The sequence below is a fragment of the Oreochromis niloticus genome, linkage group LG2 (genome assembly GCF_001858045.2).
Source record: "Oreochromis niloticus isolate F11D_XX linkage group LG2, O_niloticus_UMD_NMBU, whole genome shotgun sequence".
NCBI lineage: Eukaryota > Metazoa > Chordata > Actinopteri > Cichliformes > Cichlidae > Oreochromis > Oreochromis niloticus.
The window spans coordinates 33,419,825-33,436,315 of NC_031966.2; the positions used below are offsets into that span (position 1 = coordinate 33,419,825).

The following is a 16,491-nucleotide window of genomic DNA, read 5'->3' on the forward strand; positions in this document are numbered from 1 at the left end:
TCAACCTATCTCTAATAATCAGCTATGTACCACAGGCCTTCAAGCTGGCTGTAGTTAAACCTTTACTTAAAAAGCATCTCTAGACCCAGCTGTCTTAGCTAATTATAGGCCAATCTCCAACCTTCCTTTCATATCAAACATCCTTGAAAGAGTAGTTGTCAAACAGCTAACTGATCATCTGCAGAGAAATGGTTTATTTGAAGAGTTTCAGTCAGGTTTCAGAGCTCATCACAGCACAGAAACAGCTTTAGTGAAGGTTACAAATGATCTTCTTATGGCCTCTGACAGTGGACTCATCTCTGTGCTTGTCCTGCTAGACCTCAGTGCAGCGTTTGATACTGTTGACCATAATATCCTATTAGAGCGATTAGAACATGCTGTAGGTATTACAGGTACTGCACTGCAGTGGTTTGTATCATATCTATCTAATAGACTCCAGTTTGTTCAAGTAAATGGAGAGTCCTCTTCACACACTAAGGTCAATTATGGAGTTCCACAGGGTTCAGTGCTAGGACCAATTCTGTTTACATTATACATGCTTCCCTTAGGCAGCATCATTAGAAGACATAGCATAAATTTTCACTGCTATGCAGATGACACGCAGCTCTATCTGTCCATGAAGCCAGGTAACACACACCAATTAGTTAAACTGCAGGAATGTCTTAAAGACCTGGATGGCCGCTAACTTTCTGCTTCTTAATTCAGATCAAACTGAGGTTATTGTACTCGGCCCTGAAAATCTTAGAAATATGGTATCTAAGCAGATTCTTACTCTGGATGGCATTACCTTGGCCTCCAGTAACACTGTGAGGAACCTTGGAGTCATTTTTGACCAGGACATGTCCTTCAACGCACATATTAAACAAATATGTAAGACTGCTTTCTTCCATTTGTGCAACATCTCTAAAATTAGAAATATCCTGTCTCAGAGTGATGCTGAAAAACTAGTTCATGCATTTATTACTTCCAGGCTGGACTACTGTAATTCATTATTATCAGGATGTCCTAAAAACTCGCTGAAAAGCCTTCAGCTGATCCAAAATGCTGCAGCAAGAGTCCTGACAGGGACTAGAAAGAGAGAGCAGATTTCTCCTGTTTTGGCTTCCCTTCATTGGCTTCCTGTTAAATCCAGAATTGAATTCAAAATCCTGCTCCTCACATACAAGGTCTTAAATAATCAGGCCCCATCTTATCTTAATGACCTTGTAGTACCATATCACCCTATTAGAGCACTTCGCTCTCACACTGCAGGCCTACTTGTTGTTCCTAGAGTATTTAAAAGTAGAATGGGAGGCAGAGCCTTCAGTTTTCAGGCCCCTCTTCTGTGGAACCAGCTTCCAGTTTGGATTCAGGAGACAGACACTATCTCTACTTTCAAGATTAGGCTTCAAACTTTCCTTTTTGCTAAAGCATATAGTTAGGGCTGGACCAGGTGACCCTGAATCCTCCCTTAGTTATGCTGCAATAGACGTAGGCTGCCGGGGATTCCCATGATGCATTGAGTTTTTCCCTTCCAGTCACCTTTCTCACTCACTATGTGTTAATAGACCTCTCTGCATCGAATCATATCTGTTATTAATCTCTGTCTCTCTTCCACAGCATGTCTTTATCCTGTTTTCCTTCTTTCATCCCAGCCGGTCGCAGCAGATGGCCCCGCCCCTCCCTGAGCCTGGTTCTGCCGGAGGTTTCTTCCTGTTAAAAGGGAGTTTTTCCTTCCCACTGTCACCAAAGTGCTTGATCATAGGGGGTCATATGATTGTTGGGTTTTTCTCTGTACCTATGAAGCGCCTTGAGGTGGCTTTTGTTGTGATTTGGCGCTATATAAACAAAATTGAATTGAATTGAATTGAATTGAATATACCAGCCACTTGGTTATGGCGTTCCATGTATGCCCTAGCTGTTAGCATCTTGCACCCTGCTGTTATGTGCTTGATTGTCTCAGGGGCATCTTTACACAGCCTGCACCTGGGGTCTTGCCTGGTGTGATAGACCCCAGCCTCTATGGATCTTGTGGTCAGAGCTTGTTCCTGTGGTGCCATGATTAGTGCCTCTGTGCTGTCAGTCCAGCTTTGTCCAGCCACTGGTAGGATTTCTGGATATCAGCCACCTCTATCTGCCACTGGTACATACCGTGCAGGGGCCTGCCCTTCCATGATGGTTCTTCTCCTTGCTCCTCTTCTTTCTCGGGTTTCTGCTGCTTGAGATAAGCTCCAAGCACAACGTCAGTTGTGGCCTGATGAACTCATAGATGTTGGACAGTTGTTCTGACTCTTACTGGTCCTTGGCTTTCTTCATTCCACTTGGCGCACAGTGTCAAAGTGCTGGATTTGGTGTGAAACCCTCCATTCATGGTAAGGAGGATTGCATGCCTCGATGTCAGTGGCTTCTATCCCCATTTCAGTTTTGGCCAGCAGAAATCTGAGTCTAATAAAATGATCCTTTCTATATGGGAAATGCTTTAAAAACATACTTTGTAATATTCTTTTTCTTTTCAGTATATAGAGTCATCATTAGAAAATGAAAGTGACAAAATGTTTCTGGTGATGCCAACAAGGACAAACACAACATATTTTGTCACTTTGACAGATGCAGCGTGATCAAAAATATCAGCGTGCAAATCAACCCATCAGCAGATTAAATAAAATCGTCCTATCAGTGAAAACTAGAAAGAAAGCACCAAGACGATACTTTATTCAACATATTTATTGTGGCCTCACCGTTTTTTACCATTTTACATGGAAACACGAGTTAGTGTGCGTTCGTATCAAAGCATGAGGGATACAGTGTACAATGCATAAAACAAAGGTCCAGTGCAAAAATATACCAAAGTATCAAAAGAATTATCTTATAAATGATACAGGAGCAGATAGATATATTTTCAGATATTTAGCCATATAATATTTGGTCTTATATAATCTCAAACAACATTTCTGAATAAAGTCAGACTACCATGTATGAAACATGTAATAGGTTGGCTTTTGGAAAATATCACGCCCCCCCCAAATTCACCAGGATTATTATTTTGCTTATTGATGACGCAATAAATGTCAATATTTAATCTTAAAGGCTACTGTATACAGTCACCATCCCTTTCACATCCTCTTCCTCCTTCTCTTCATCACAACCAAAACTATCTAGATATCTAAACATGTGTACTAGGTATTATTTAAAGAAATTAAGCCTCTTGAAGCCTCTTCCTTGTTCCTTCTATTGACACTTGACTTAACTACCTCCTCCAACTCTGTCCTTCCTTTCCTTTCCTTGAAGACTGAATTCTGCTTTTTTAAACACCAGTTTTCATCACACTCTCCCACACATCACATCGACAGGGTGGAAAACAACAGCTGACACTTAAGCGAATACTGCAAAAATGCAAGCTGCTTTGTATTCATTTTTTTTCGTCCTGCATCACACTTCATCCCACTTTGCAACATAATCTGGAGAAATAACAAGGTTGGGCTAAATGTTTGGGCCCATCTCCATTAATTAAACCTTACTTTTAATTTGAAAAGCTGTGCAAATTTACTTTGTGCAATAAAGATGTGCAATCTGATGCGACAGGTCTCCGTGAACCGAACAGAAATAAAAGAAAGGGCGCGTGGGAAGCTAAAGAGACAGCCAGGGGTGGGAGCATGAAGCTGAAGATGGGCAAAAGATGCCGAGGGGATGAAAAGTGGCAGCAAGAGGAAACGTGTTGTGAAAAGTGAGAGAAAAAGAGTTTGTGGGAGAGTTAAGGATGTGAGTCACCACAGGCCTGATACAGAATCTATCACGTTTTTAACCAGTGGAAGGTGTAGGAGGAAGTGCGCCGTTCCCTCGCTCTCTCATTAGTGATACAGCGATCGTTCAGTGCTAAGCAACAGGGAGCAAAGAGTGGCAGCAGGCAGGCACTTTGCTTCAAATAAACCAGAAAAGTATCCTCATTCTCTAAAAGAGTAGCTTAAGATGATAAATGGATAAACCTGATAAAAAGGAAACTGTTATTAGGTGTCAAACTGGTCAGCTTGCAGACGAGCTGTTTCATATGCTGTTACTTGAAGCAGTCCAGAGAGCAAGACAGATACTCTCAAACAATCGGTCCAATGTTAGACCATGTAAAAGAGAATGAGATGCAAATGAGAATTATGGAGTCAGAACTCATTTAGAGCTGGTTTATTTCCCAGCTTATACCCTAAAGGTGTATGACCGAGTGCGGAAGCAGGATGAGCAGATACAGGCTGTTCGATAACTGAAAGTTAGAGCTGAACAAAAACTACAAGAACTGTGGAGCACTAGGTTTTGGTCTGCTCTCCTGTCTAGTCTGGCCACGGTCCTGCTCAGGAACCTGACCAAAGCTGTCGGTTCTACACGGTCACCTTTCCCTGCAGGCCTGACCACAAGCTAGCACAGCAACAGTCTCTATGTACTTGTCCTATTCCATACTTAAAACAAAAAACGCACATATACAGTAGCCTACAGGTTTTTTAAAAAATGGTAACATTATTGGTAAGAAAGTTAATTAAAAAAAAGCAACCTAGGTAAGTTGTATTTACTCATGACATGCTTGCCAGAATTTAACCAAATTTAATTTCATTTGTTGTCCACTTCAAACAAGAATAACACTTTTAAGGTGCCTTACAATCTGAACCTATGTAAATATTAGCACTAGGTACGCTACGCATGTAAAAGTTGCTCCTTTCTTTTATGAGAAAAGTGACTCATTTTGGTACTGCTAGCCAAGCTTCGTTTTCATATAACAGCTAACAGCAGCTAACAGCTAACAGCATTAGCTAGGAACTGCAAGTTAGTTACGGCACATTTAGGCTCTGTTAGTGAGCACCTCTTAGCCTGGTAATATTAGGTCACAATCCACTATGTTAATGCACAATAGCTTGTTATGTTAAGCTATTTGTTAAGTACGTCAGACAATCAAACACCTTCTGTCCCCAAAAGAAATGTTGTAAGACGTGATTAAAACTTAGCAATAAGACAACAACTTCATTTTCCAGTTCAAAATATTCTCACAGAACCAGCTGTAATATTTCTCACAAGTCATAAGTCTATAATAAAACTAAAATGAAAGTATCAATGTATATAAAAACATTTGGCGCAATTATGATAACAACAAAATTCAAGAGTGTGCAGGATAACCTAAAAAACATAAAGTTAGCCGTTTAAGCAAAATCTCGTAGAAGAGAAAAAGAATTATAAAATGGATAAATATGCAGATTCACATTTGAAGGTAAGAAAACCGCAATGATTTCTTTACCTTTACCAAACCAAATAATACTTAATGCATACATCTGTGATATTTAATACACAAACACTCATAACATTGACTTGTATGTATTTTGTTGCAACACTTTGGGCCTGGGTGAGTTTCCAGGGTGATCTAAGAGTTTATCAATTTAATAATTTGATTCATAAATGAGATCAGTTACCACTTGTGAATCATCTGTTAGAATCAAGGAAGCAAATACATCAAAGCTTTCATCTTTGGTTTCCTGCCTTGAAGCTCATTGAATAAAAGACAAAGAGAATATTCTGTTTCTGGCCCAACTCACTACATATCCTATATTTTATATTTTCATCATGTTGCCCCATCAAAAACTGGTCCCACAGTGGGCAGTGTAACAAATACTGATCGAAAGGTTAGCAGTGATCTCTTCAATACTGACGACAGGATGGCTTTTGATGTAACGCGTATAGGACGGCAACTGTGCAAAACACCTCTTACACACGCAACAAGAACATCGAACAAACAGACTTCACATTTGATTTTAGACGATTCAGCCAAGTTTGTGAGACCTGAACACGAGCCTTCAAATTCACTGTGAGCAGCTCACATTAATAACCAAAGACCGTGGGGGGGGGGGCATGCACGACTCTGTTTTAAGATTGAATTTCACATTCGTAAGCCTGCAATTCTGTACATATATGTAAAGATGGCGTGTAATAAAATATTTAGAAAACAGTGCATCTTACAGGATTATATACATCGGAAGCTATACAAAAAAGAGCGAATTATACTTGCTTTATATCTCTATTTATCTACACTATGCTGCGCATTTAAATTGCTCCTTTTACGGTAAATGGCTTTTAAGGTCCTTTGCAAAAAGAAATGCGATTTAAATGACGTGGTCCAGTTCTGTGGTAGACTGACCTCTCACACTTAGAGCTGAGGGGAGGGGCTGTGGTAGCAACATATATTTAAACTAAACTATGCAACGCAGCAAATATACCCATCAGTATTTTTTTTCCACACTTGATAACACATTTGCAGACTAGTTGTGAGAGAAAATAATTCCTATCTAACATTTGATAGTGCTATATATTAAATAAAATAGTGATATGTATTTAATAAACTAGAACATGAATCAGTACAGTAATATGATAGTTTGTTTGGGTTCTACCACTCTGATAAAAGCAATTCTATCAATTCAAGGACTTCATAAATACCGGAACAGTTTTGAGGTATTACAGACAGGCAGCGGACACTGTTTGTGGATCTAAAACTCGAAGGACGTAATCATGGCACGAGCAACAAAGATGGAATGACATAAAGCAGCCCACATTTCATTAAATGCCCAGGTGATGTACAGAGTGAACAAGGCTACTGACAAACACAAATTAAGTGATGATTACTCTCTGGTGCGTACAGCAACAACAGTGATCGAGGTGTAAGGATGCCGATGATCCAGAGATGCATCAGAGCTGGGCATTTTAAAACGCACACAATCGAATACTTGTTATGCACATTATTAAGTCATAATTGATTCTTGAAAAAAAGAAAAAAGAAATCCAGGTGCTGAACGAACAGACTGAACTTTGAAGCCAGGTGTTCATGTGAAATCCCAGAACAATCGTCCACGTGAAGCCCTCGGTTTTGGTGAAACGTCACGTCAAACAAAGGAAAAAAGACGCTGGCACAGCTGCTTGTACCTTTGAATTTCTGTGGATGTGTGTTTGTGCTGAAAATCATGTCCAGGTGTCAGTGCTGTGATCCACGCGTCAGTAGTCGAGGATGGAACGATGAATTCAAGCTTTTTTCCTGCAGGCGGATTCTTGACCAGCTCAATCGTTGATCATAATGGTTTAACATGGCGACTGCACAAGGCTGAGGGACGGATCTTGCAATGGTATCCACTACTTCACGGAGGTCAACGCAGGTCAGCACAAAGCAAAAAATAAAAAAAACACAACAAGGCATCACCAGGAGAACCCAGAACAATGAAGGCAGACGCCCACCAGTCGATCCCAGAGGTAACTGGTCTCGTTGTTACCAGTTGAACAGCGAGTTCTGTCCAAGAGTCATGAAGTAAATCTGACTGCTGCCTCCCGACTGCACCGACGCAAAGAAAACCTGCAACAAGAGAGCGCTTTTAGGAACTGAAATAAAACAAACAGCGCATAAATAAAGGGAGTGAGGTTGTTTTTTGTCATAAGTGCAGTATTCCTCCTACCTTGTCATTCCTTTCACACAGGAACTTCAGTTTTTGAGCCTTTTTATGCATGAACACTCCCTCCAGGTTCCCCGTGTTTGCTGACCTCAGCTCTATGGCCTTTTCTCCCCAACCCATCACCTGGTTAGACTGAAGGTAGGCTGGATTGGAAAGAAACAGACGAGTCTGAGCAAAAGTCTAAATATGTCTCCTACAGTTTTACTCCTTATACTTGAATACTGCCTCATCTCCATGCCCCAAAAACACACACACACAGATTGACTACCATCTTATTTTTAGCCCACCCTGTCCCCAATGTGTCTCCACTGAATGTGGTTCAGGTTAAGTTCTCAGTGGCAGGACAGCTGCTCATCGAGATCTAGTGAGTCGAACTGGAAAAATCTACAGTGATGTTAAGCAGTGCCTGACTAATCGTTGTAATTGTGCTGTTGTTAGTGGTACCTGCACAAAGATGCACTGCGCACAAAAATAGACCTTTATGGGAGTATTTAGCATTTGCATAAAGATGTGTGCTCCAACGTTACCGACAGATGTAGGCATTTCCCCCCACTGCAGCACTGTATCCTTGGTGATACGACCATAGGTGTCAATGTAGACGCCCTCGTCTTCATAGCAAACCAGGACCTCTGTTCCAGCTTTGTTTGGCAAAATGATGATTGCATGGGGACGGACGGGACCCGGGATCTGCAGAGTAACGCACACACAAACACAACGTGAACACAACATGAACACTCTTTATTTTGTTTTGTTTTTTCAAACAATAATTAAAAAAACAAAAAAACCCTAGAAAATACTATAACCTATACGGAGAAAACATTAAGGCTGTTCATTCATGCTATTTAAATGTTATCTGACATCAGAACTGACCAGATACTCAGATTCTCACATTCTTAATTTAGTATCTGGAAAACAGTTTAACAGAGACTGAACACAGCAGCCTGTATTTAAGATCAAATTCCAGGAGGAATAAATAGAAAAACAAGTTAGAGATTCTATTTTATACGAAGACACAACTCACTGCTCAGTTAATCTAAGTTTATCTAACTTTAACTTTGTTTAAATCCATTTAGAAAAGATTCTTTCCACATCTTTGGTTCAGTACTTACACAGTTCAGAAAAGTGTTATTACAGGATTTCACTGAGAACGTCTTCATAGTAGTTTAGTTAACTAAAAATATATTTAACAGTTCAGACACGTTCATAACAGCTCAGGACGTTTATCTAACCGGATGAAAAACATCTCAACTAAGATCCATTTTCTTATTCAGCAGAAGGATGAACCCAACACTTCAGAAACATGTTTCTAATAAATCAAAGAGTCCGTTAAGCTTTGGCGATTGGACGAATATATCGACGATAGGCGGAGCCTTTCGCTGATCGTTTTCATTTATTTGCCCGTGAGGACGTTTGTTAATAATGTTGGTTGAAGCTAAGAGAAGCAGTCAAAAATAATAGCGCTGTTTTAATGAACAAAAGCATTTTATTTAAATTAAAAACCCACAATGGTGGAAACTATAACGTGTTTACAGGCTGTTCCAGTGTTTCTGTCTGACACACTCGACCGAACAACAAATACAAAATTAAACAAAAGTTAAAAATTAAAATGTGTCTTTCAGTGAACATTAAAGTTAAAGTTAAGTCTTTTGTTGGATTTGTTGTTGCATCTCAAATAAATAAATGAATAATCCAAAAAGTATCTACATTAATACTGAAACAAACAAGAAAAGAAGCTAAAATATTCCCTCCAAACAAAACTTAGAAATTTAAAATGCGCAAATCAGTCCGTGCATGATTGCATTGCTCCGCCCATCAAAAAGTCTGCGCCTGCGCAAATACATCTCCTATCGTTGGTTATTGGACTGAAGATTGGAACATTTTTACATATCGCCCAACCTCAAAGTCCATAAAGGTGAAGGAGAGGTGTTTGTTTGTTTGTTTGTTGCCAGCCTCATTTTATCTAACTCAGAAATATCTGTTCAGACACTTTTAGCAAACTAGTTATGAAATATTCCAGCCAGCCAGAAGCGTTTACTGCAGCAGGTCTGACAAGATTTAACTATGAAAATAAATTATTGCAACTTTCTAAACATGAATATCAGACAAACTACAAATATTAGGACAAACACAACAACGCCAATGAATCCTTTAACAGATTCCACCGAAGCAAAAGTCCTTCAAAAACAGAAGAAAAAGTTGTGCTGAGCTCTGTGCCGACACAAACACTGCACCTCACGCTGAACACCTTACCAGAGTGTGAGCCACCACAATCCTGAGCATGAGAACAGGCATCCACAGCCGCAACGCAATCTTAATCCTCTGCCTCGGAATCAGCATTGTTACATAGTTTTCAGGCAACAACAGGAGACGGCTGTGTGTGTGTGTGTGTGTGTGTACTTCTTTAAGTGGGTGGGCACATTGTGTGTGTGTGTGTGTGTGTGTGTGTGTGTGTGTGTGTGTGTGTAGGTATGCACCTAAGAGAAGAATGAGTGTGTATCAGATAACAGCTACTGGGAAAAGCCCCAGGAGTGTGAAGGTTCCTCCAGTGTGCGCGAAGAAAGAGAAAGTGAGTGGGTTTAAAGGAGGTCTGGAGCTGCAGCTGAGTGTGTCTGGCAGAAAGCTCCACTGTGTATGTAAGAGAGACAAGAAAAGAGGAAAACAAGTGAAGGAGAGCAGAAATGATATCGAAGCAGCAGCAGTATAAGGCACCGGTGTAGTAGGCAGCTGTGAGCAGGCTCGCTTAATATACACAGGAGGAGTGAGGGGGGAAGAGCAGGTCAGGACACACACTCACTTTCTCTCTCTCTCTATCACACACACACACACACTCACACACACACACACACACACACACACACACACAGAGTTAATGATGGTAAGGGAAGGAGGACAGAAGGGGTGTATTTTTAGAGCTTATTTCTCTCTTCATGTGTCTCCAACTCCTCCTTGCTTACAGAAAGTAGCACAGTTTAGCGGTGGCACGGACGCTGTGTGTGTTTGGGTGTAACAAAAAAAAAAAAAAAAAAAAAACCTCACAGAGAGAAAGTTTATAATTGCTCTAACTCCACACAGCAATGACACAAAACGATTAAACGTTCCTCGTATGGATGCTAGGCGGACAAATATAAAGAACATCTTTAAATAGACCATTAAACCAGAACAACCAGCCACCCACTCACACTCCACACCACATGTAGTGCTGTATAGTTTGCACAGTAAATCAACAGATGGAATCAAATTACCTTCAGATTCTGGAAAGACTGATTAAATAAAGGCTCAAGCCAAAATGTTTCCAGCGTAAAGTTGAACAACTTTAATATAAACTGAGCCTCGGGCTCTCCAGTTGTTGCTAAGAACATATTTAACAGGATGTGTCAGGGTGTGAATATGACTCACTCAAGCTACAGCGAGCTTTACATGCCCACATACAGCAGAGAAAGAATAATAATAAACTGCTCCAACTGTACCAGCAGTGGGCGATTGTTCACAGTTAAAGAGACAAATACATTTACAGCGCGACCTTTCTAAACATGAAACACTAAACAAGTCAGATTTACATGTTCCCAACAAACACCAAACAATACAGGCCACGCTGAATCCAGCCACCAAATGCAGTTAGCATGTGCATCGTTTACTACACATTAAGAAATTCACCAAAGAGGTCATGTCTTTACAAAGTATGATTCACTGTATTTTACCCCAGTAAGTGTTGTGCTGGAAGCTCTGAGTCCAGCTTTAATTTTTGTTGGAGCCTTGGTGACGCATTTCTTTGATGTACACCTGCAGCGTTTCTTTGTAGCCACAGGTGTTGAAAACACACCTGAGATGTTCCAGTTCATCGTGACTGTTTCGTTAACCGTGAATGTCAGAGGGTGCTTTAAGGTGACAGTGAGGTGGGTTTTTTCATAGGTTATTATGCAAAGTTTAACTGGGACAACTCACTTGAGATTAAATCGCTTTGTATGTGACCTATAAACTGAAATGAATTTGGGTCCCTGATGCAGATACTGAGCCTATAGCATATACAGTCATGGTACGTCTTTCAATTCTAAGGTTTTACATATCAGGAAATAATGAAGACATCATTTTCAGACATCAGCTTGCTACATAACTTTGCACTTTTGCTGTAACAAAACAAATTTCCCACCTGTGGGACTAATAAAGGCCATCTTATCTTATCTTATTTAAGAAAATTAAGCCTGAATGCAGCAATAGTGTGTAGTAAGGGTGTGCTTAGTTTGTTAAAACACTTCTTCTGCATTTTGGCTGAATTTTTCTTAAATGAAATAATGACACGGTGTACTACGTGTTATTGCCTAATTTAAAGGTGTTCTAAGGACTAAATTCTTTTTCATTATGTCCTGATAAAACTTTTGAATTTAAAGCAGATCTATTTTTTTTAAACCATGAGTATATCAGGTATCCCAATAAAAATAGTTGGCAAAACAAAAGCAAGTTCAGAGTTAGAGGGAGGTGACTCGACCGGACTGTGAGCCTCAGTTTATAAGGTTTATGTGGCAGGGCGTGGCTTGCGATGCCACTGCAGGTGAGATGGATGCACCTGTGTGGCATCTACAATCACGCCTCGCCAGCTTATACCGGACCACCGGGTCCTGTATTGGTTGTTGTTGTGGAGACGTAAATAAAGCATCCTGAAAAGCTTGAACATGTCACCGGGTCTGCTGTGGTTCGTTACAGTTTGAGAACAGCACTTTGGTTCTACATGTAAATGGTTAACGGACTGCTCCAACATGGGGTTAGTGTCTTGCCCAAGGATATTTGGCATGCAGAGACTGGAGCAGACTGGGATCGAACCACCAGCCACTGTTAGTAGGTGACCTACTCTCCCACCTGAGCTACAGCCACCCGCATCAATCACACTAAAGCATGTGACCGCTTTAGTGTGATTGCTCGTGTTGGTCTCATTTTCAGGAGGCGGTGTCGAGTCTGTGATGAATCTGTTGGGTCAAGCTGTGCTATTTCTAGAGAACATCACAAATCAAACTCCTCCACAGCCACACAGGAAATGATCAAACGCTCCAGACCCTCTCAAACCTCGGAGTGCCTCGTCGAAACATCCACATTTCAATATCAGCTGAAAAATCAGCGTACATGCATAAAAGATCTGTGACAGCAGCTTCATCAGTCAGTGTCTGCAGATTTAATGAAAGTTCAAACACCACATGTGAACGTCTGAACGGAAATGTGAACGTGAGTCACAACAGTTTGATTTGAGTTCCCACAGACAGGAGAGAGAGAGCGAGGGCGAGCAATGATATTTTGGTAAATGCAGAAAGAGAGACGATAAAACTAAGAGAAAATGAACAGTGGTACATTGAATGATAGAGTGACAGTGGGAGGGAGAAAAGGAAGCGGACGAAAGAATAGTTTCTGACAGCCATCGACTGTGTGGGAGGAGAGTGGAGGGAACACAGCACAAATGCAGGAAAGTAATGACTGACATGTGTAGACTGTGAGTGGGAGGAGGGCTATACTGAGATACATGCCAAGAGATGAAGAGTGAGGTGATGTGGTCGACTGGAGGAGAGCTGATAAATTAAAGAAAAGGACTTAATGAGCTGCTTTAACAGAAAGCTGCAGGTACAGAGATCAGACATCGGTTTAGTCTTTAAATATGTAAAACTCTCCCGACGACAACTACAGGCTACATTTTAACACCATATGAACCACAGTGATGGAGCAGAGCAGGAAAACCCTCAAACTATCCCACATCACCGACTCGACATGCACCTTTATGGCAAAAACAGTGATGGCTGACACTAACGACCTCGTTTTTCTGTTTCAATGTGACATCTGTGATTGCTGCAAGGTAAGGAATCTATACTCAGATCAAAATCAACTCCAACAGATAATCATGTCTAAAATGGGCTAACCCAGCTCTCACAAATATCCACAACTTTTTGAGTAATCCTGCTAACAAAACATGCAAACCAACACAAACAGACACGCACAACCTCCGGAGTCGAGGTGATGACGCGATCCTCAAAGAGTACGAAGAACAGAGCAGATGCTTACATGTGTCGGCAAGTAGAGGTCATATGGTGTTCCAGAGTCTACGTCAATGGCGTGGAAACCAGACACGGAGCCGTAGATGACCTTTAACCTTTGACCTTCCTCCACTGTCAGGTCAACAGAAAGTGGCTTTTGAGGCAGAGTTCTGAAGGACTGGGCAGACACACAGGCACGATGGTTAAGTTAGATAAGTTTGCACATTAGCATGTAAAATGGAACTGCTCCATTAATAAATAATGCAGTGTCACAAAAACTGACATCCTAAGATAGTCCGCCTAATTCTTCCATACGGTATATTTCTGGCCTTTTCAAATGAGAAAAAAATGTGACACAGTATGAAAGAGAAAGTAGTTCAGGCCTCAGAGGACAAACAGAAATGGGACACATCTCTGCTGAGAGTCTGTGGTTATGAGACCCAGAACCCTGATGAGTCCCGTCTGTGTGCATGTAAGTGTTCGACTGTGGAAATAACACACCAATAACCCACCAGTGCTTAATCAATGAATTGATCAATGGAAAGGAAAGTTCGGACACTAGCTGAGAAGGCTGATGTTCTCAGGTGTTACACCACGATGTTAAACTTAGCTTCACTTTGTCTATAGTGCTGTTAGTTAGCATGCTAAAACCAGCATGTCAGCCTGTTTACATGACTACACCCACTGGTTAGTAAAAAGGCATGTGGTTCAACCTTTCAGCTAGATGAAAAGTCTGAGATAAACTACTGTGGCCATTACGATTACTATAAACATCTAAAAGATCTAATAAGTAGTACTTTCCATGATATTAGAAGTACTCCAGGTATTTAACATGCACTGGACAGACATACCAGCAGCTCCACAGACTGATGAACTTATATCTTCAGTATGTCTTATTTTATATTGCATTTCATTAATTTTGTTACCAACCTTAAAGGCCATAAATTTGTGGTAGGGTTTTGGGGCCCAAGCATACACCTCCACAGCATTCTTCAAGGCAATCACCAAGAACTTTATCTTCTCATAACGCACTAAAAAACAGAAACAAAACCAGGGGTAAGGAGTCTGAAAAATCGGATACATCATATTCTACACGTAGCTCCTAAAGATCACTACATAAACAACATCTGTAACCTACTTTATTTGTAAGTTTGAACCTCTGTAAAAGATAATTCTGTTTTTATTTGCAGAGTGTACCTACCCACTTTATAGTGGACACAGCCCTCTAAATCACCCACTGATGTCCAGCCCTGTCTCTTCTCCACCTCTGGGTCATTACGCAGGATTTTATTCCTTAACCAGGACAAGTAGTAGAGACGCAGCTTGTTCTTTTTTCCTACAGACAGAGAGGGAAGGATGCAAATGACTTCAGTGTGACAAAGTTTCTCTGAGGTGACTGAGCAAACCACAAGTGTCAGTTTTACCTGAAGAAACCTGTTAAAAAGTTACAGTTTGAATGTGGTCTCTTTGAACTACTGTGCAAAACTCTTTAAGTAGAGTTTCATCATTATGCAGGGCAGAGTACTGCACTCTGTTTTTGTAGTTCTGAACATTTGAACATGCACATATACCTGATATAGTAATCAACACATTGAGTCCTTCAAGTACGTCCATTTGTTGAAACCGTCGCCTGCTGATGAGCGGGTACACCTTTCCCTGACCACTTCGATCCAGCAGCCACAGACCGTTCTCTGTGCCCACCAGCAGATTCACACCTGCACGTCAAAACAGAAAATATCAACACTGACACAATTTGTATCAGTCATTTTCTGTCATTTTCTGAAAAAATCTACTTCATTTAAAAACACAATCAATATAAAACACATAAAAACTACATACCCCATAATCCAGCACACAGAACCTCCGCGTTGAACTTCTTTTTGTACTTTCGGATCTCCGGCGTGTCGCTCTGTGGTCGAATGTTGGTTGGGTTCACATTAACCACGGAGCCCTTCCTGTGGTTCTCTCTCTTCAGTGGCTCGCCCTTAATGCTCGCTGAATGCAAAAATGATTCAAGATAAACGTTTAAAAAACAAAACAAAACTATGCTCACAAAGCAAACTGTAGCTCAGCTCATGCAGGACTCTGTGGTAGAAAACTCACTCGGGCTCTGTGGTGGTGATGAGATGGGGATCAATCGTGGATCAATGAAGGGCAGGAAGGAGGAAGACGATGATGTCAGGCTTTTACCGGTAGGACTGCCGATATCCTGATGAGTACAATGACAAAGGAAGTGATTTTATACTTAAATAAAAAGCAAACAAAAAAAACAACAACAACACAACAGGCAGTTACAGTTATGAGTTATGGAACCATAAACCATTTATATAATCATTTACCAATTACAAATTATGGTTTTCATAAATCAGTAACAACAATTATGTTAACTTGAAATCTCCACTGAAAACCAGGAAGACTGAGCTCCCAACCTGTGCCACTACCTCCCTCTGGTGGACATTTATAACTAATGCAGTCTGTCACTTTATTTAAACCTTGGCTATGATAATGATCCCAAATGCTCAAAGGTTTATATCAAGTAGTCTGTTGACATTTATTAACACAAGGACATTAATACTGATACAACTGTAAGTCCATCTGAACTTAATGAGCACTTTGTCTTAAAAAACAAACAAACAAACAAACAAAAAACAAACAACTATTATTCTCATTTACAATTTAAACTTTTGTTCTTGGATGCTACTAGAGTAGCTTTCATTCATAAATAAAAATAATCCATATTTATGTTGTACTGGGTCTTGATGCTGCCAATCAATTCATCCCCTGTCCTTCTTTAAGGCCCTCCTCCTTATAAGATAACTTGTCTGTGATTGGTTGCCCCTCAAAATCAATGCAATTTGATCTCCAAGAGCCAAGAGCAAAAAGACATTGAGTGTTTAGAGCTTTTGGCTCACAGCAGTTAGTTTGACAGTGTTCAGTGTGAACATCCACCACTGAAACAAACTGACAGTATGACAGCAATATAATACAGAGCATGATATACTGTTTTCATTATAAACAACTCTGCTGTAGTGTACACTGAATGA

At 40.5% G+C, this 16,491-nt stretch overlaps 1 protein-coding gene across 6 annotated transcripts in view; it reads right to left on the reverse strand.

Annotated features, from left to right (window-relative positions):
• Positions 1-2,688: 2,688 nt before the first annotated feature.
• The window catches only part of si:zfos-2326c3.2 (traf2 and NCK-interacting protein kinase), a 57,632-nt gene continuing 43,829 nt past the window's right edge, over positions 2,689-16,491 (reverse strand). For all 6 annotated transcript variants that reach the window (XM_013275419.3, XM_025898413.1, XM_013275422.3 and 3 more), the window contains 9 exons: positions 15,551-15,656; positions 15,287-15,442; positions 15,019-15,162; positions 14,649-14,783; positions 14,378-14,478; positions 13,476-13,625; positions 7,967-8,126; positions 7,443-7,582; positions 2,689-7,342 (listed from right to left, as the gene is read on the reverse strand). In XM_013275419.3, the coding sequence (XP_013130873.1) occupies positions 7,259-7,342; positions 7,443-7,582; positions 7,967-8,126; positions 13,476-13,625; positions 14,378-14,478; positions 14,649-14,783; positions 15,019-15,162; positions 15,287-15,442; positions 15,551-15,656 (1,176 nt within the window). In that variant the 3' untranslated portion in view covers positions 2,689-7,258. The remainder of the gene's footprint in view (positions 7,343-7,442; positions 7,583-7,966; positions 8,127-13,475; positions 13,626-14,377; positions 14,479-14,648; positions 14,784-15,018; positions 15,163-15,286; positions 15,443-15,550; positions 15,657-16,491) is intronic.